Source organism: Opisthocomus hoazin, chromosome 10 (assembly GCF_030867145.1).
Source record: "Opisthocomus hoazin isolate bOpiHoa1 chromosome 10, bOpiHoa1.hap1, whole genome shotgun sequence".
Taxonomy (NCBI): Eukaryota; Metazoa; Chordata; class Aves; order Opisthocomiformes; family Opisthocomidae; genus Opisthocomus; species Opisthocomus hoazin.
This window is the reverse complement of record NC_134423.1, coordinates 150,004-153,229: the sequence shown is the minus strand read 5'-3', so window position 1 is coordinate 153,229 and position 3,226 is coordinate 150,004. Positions and strand designations below refer to the sequence as shown.

General features: G+C 51.1%; 1 protein-coding gene across 1 annotated transcript; it reads right to left on the bottom strand.

Annotated features, from left to right (window-relative positions):
* Nucleotides 1-687: 687 nt before the first annotated feature.
* LOC142362590 (olfactory receptor 14C36-like) lies at nucleotides 688-1,653 on the bottom strand. The gene has a single exon (XM_075431896.1). It carries the CDS (start codon nucleotides 1,651-1,653, stop codon nucleotides 688-690), a length of 966 nt encoding a protein of 321 aa, XP_075288011.1.
* Between the last annotated feature and the right edge of the window lie 1,573 nt (nucleotides 1,654-3,226).

Below are 3,226 nucleotides of genomic sequence, written 5' to 3'. Positions count from 1 at the left end.
GGTGTGAGGAGCAGCTTGCCTCTCATGATCTGCAGTACATCCCTTTGTACCCTGTTCCCCTTCTGTTCCTCCTACTTGAAACAGCCTCCCACAGGCTGTGGAACCTATCCAGCCCTATCTGCATCCCACGTGGGGTTTAGCAGACATCCCTGCTCTGAAGTCTGCCAGGGTCTGTACAAGGAGAGAGGTCGAGAAGGGCTGGTTGTTCCCCCTGTGCAGGCACTGAACCCAGCGGGAGGAGCAAAGAGGCTGTGCAGAAAAGCTCACACATAAACCTTTGGTGAGTGGCTGGTGCTGGATAGGGCTGAACAGGGAGGACACCAGTGAAAGCTCACTCTAGTCCTATTCCCTAACATATCACCCCATATACTCCTCCCCTCAGTGCATGGAGAACCCCAGCACAGCAGCACAGCCTCATGGGGAGAATATTTTCAGCTTTTTCCTGACCTCAGCTTTGGGAAGAGAGCAAAGCCTGGAGACACTGGCATTTAGAAAATCCTGGTTTATTACAGAGACATGGCATGGGAGGGCACCTTTTCCACTGTGCCAGACACATATGCAAAGGTAACTCTGTCAGACAAGATGGGTTCATGGTTCTTGAGAAGCAGAATTGTCACAGGTAAAATGTCCAAAGCACAGGAGGTTCCCTAGATATGTTGGAAACCACTTGTGAAGAGATGTGGCACCTTACTGCTGCTGAAATACTACAGATTGAATTTGCTTCTTCAGGGCGTCTTTGAGCTCCTGGTTCCTCATGCTGTAAACGAAGGGGTTCATTGCTGGAGGAACCACTGAGTACAGCACTGTAATCACCAGATCAAGCAATGGGGAAGAGATGGAGGGAGGCTTCAGGTAGGCAAACACTGCAGTGCTGAAAAACAGGGAGACCACAGCCAGGTGAGGGAGGCACGTGGAAAAGGCTTTGTACCGTCCCTGTGCAGAGGGGATCCTCAGCACGGCCCTGAAGATCTGCACATAGGACAGCACAATGAAAACAAAACACCCAAAAGATAAAGAAACACTAAACCCAAGAAGCCCAACTTCTCTGAGGTAGGAGTGTGAGCAGGAGAGCTTGAGGATCTGGGGGATTTCACAGAAGAACTGATCCACAGCATTGCCGTGGCAGAGAGGAATTGAAAATGTATTGGCAGTGTGCAGCAGAGAATTGAGAAAGCCACTGCTCCAGGCAGCTACTGCCATGTGGACACAAGCTCTGCTGCCCAGGAGGGTCCTGTAGTGCAGGGGTTTGCAGATGGCAATGTATCGGTCATAGGCCATGATGGTCAGAAGACAATGCTCTGCTACTACTAAGAAGGAAACCAAAAAGAGCTGGGCAGCACACCCTGCATAGGAGATGGTCCTGGTGTCCCAGAGCAAATTGGCCATGGCTTTGGGGACAGTCGTAGAGATGGATGCCAGGTCAAGGAGGGAGAGGTTGAGGAGGAAAAAGTACATGGGAGTTTGGAGGTGGTTGTCACAGGCTACAGAGGTGATGATGAGGGTCTTTCCAAGGAGGGCAGCCAGGTAGATGCCCAGGAAGAGCCAGAAGTGCAAGAGCTGCAGCTCCAGTGTGTCTGCGAATGCCAGGAGGAGGAACTGGGTGATGGAGCTGCTGTTGGACAGGTGTTTCCTTTGGGCATGGGATCCTGTCATTAGAGGAAGAATCAATAAAGTGTTAGAGGAGAATTGTCATTGGAAATGCAAAGCCATACTCCTAGAACTTTAACACTGCTGAACTTCTGAGCATTTTCCATTCATTTTCAATGAGAACTTCCTTCAGCTTCCTTGTTCGAGGTCTGGTTGGTGCTGGCTGAAGGTACTGTAAGGAGCAGGACCTCTGTCCTCCGCCTTTTGAGGAGTCTGCCCTGCTATGCAGCAAGGAGCTCATGGGAGTAGTGGTGTCAGGGGTCTATTCTGGTGTCTGACTTGGTCAGATGAAACCGCTCCTCACAGAAAATCACCTTGTCAGCCTCTGCACTCTCAGTGCTAGGAACGGCAATAACAGAGAAAAGTTGGAGAAGTTTGGGGTTCATAAAGCTCCCCCAGCTTACCTGGGGAGTTTTCTTGGAGTTCAGACACCTTCAGCATTTCTGCTGCACTCAGGGAGAAGAGAGGGACACTGGTGAGGCATATGAAATTGCTTCTGGCTTAATGCAGAGTGAGGGCAGCTGGTCTGTCCCTCTGACTTCTTCTGACCTGCCCTGGGCTTGTTCTTTGTGAGATGGAAGGTGATCACACTGCTGCATTACCCTGAAAAATAACCAGACGTTACTGAAAACAGAGGGATTCAGTGCAGACTGCTAAATGTCTCACTCTTTCTGAAGGTCTCAGCACCTCACTTCTAGCCAAGGACACTCATGGCTCCTTTCACCAACCCAACAGCATTTCCTCCATTGTAGCATCTCTGTGCTTCTCCGTGGGGCTTTTAGATAATAAAAGGTTGTGAGGAGAGAAGTTCACTTTGTAGAGGGCAGCTCAGAGCTTGGAAGTACACCTCAAGGAGACAGCCAAGTGTCCTAACAATAGCATCTGATGAAGGGAAAAGCAGCTGATCCTCCAGCCCCACAGACTGCATTGACCACAGCCCCACAGGGGAGATGAAAGTTGGGGCACTTGTTCCCACGGACACGCCTGCAGGAAAGGACCCACAAGATCAGTCTGTGACCCTACAGCTGAAACTCCAGCTCCCTAACGAAGCTGACAACAACAATGAAACAACAATAGGAATAACACAGACAAGAGGAGAAACAAGCAAATATCCAGCAATAGGGAGTCTGAGAGAAGCCAGGGCAGAGGCAGCCACGCCCTCAGCACAGCGTTACCCATACCCAGCTGTGCACGCCGCCTCCCAGACACCAACACTGCCGGGCAGTTGAGCTCTGAGCCCCTGTCATCTGCAGCAGAGAAATGGAGATGTGGCTGGAGAGCTGCCCCCTGGCTCTGCTGGAGCTCTGCTGCAGAGGAGGTGGTTCATGGTTTGGAGACCTCAGCCCTGAGGGCAGAGGCTGTGCTGGGTGGGACAGAAGGCAAGGGGGCTTACTCAGAGGAAGGGCTCTGCACCGGAGGGGATGATGCAGAGTTTTATGATTTCTCCCTCCCATCACATCTGGTTTTCTGTTCTGCTCCTTCCCTGATGATATATCTGCTGCCTGGAAATTTTCCTCCTGGAAGATGTTTCACTCTCCCATGTCTTTTCCATTACAGCACTCACAGACCCCATCCCAAC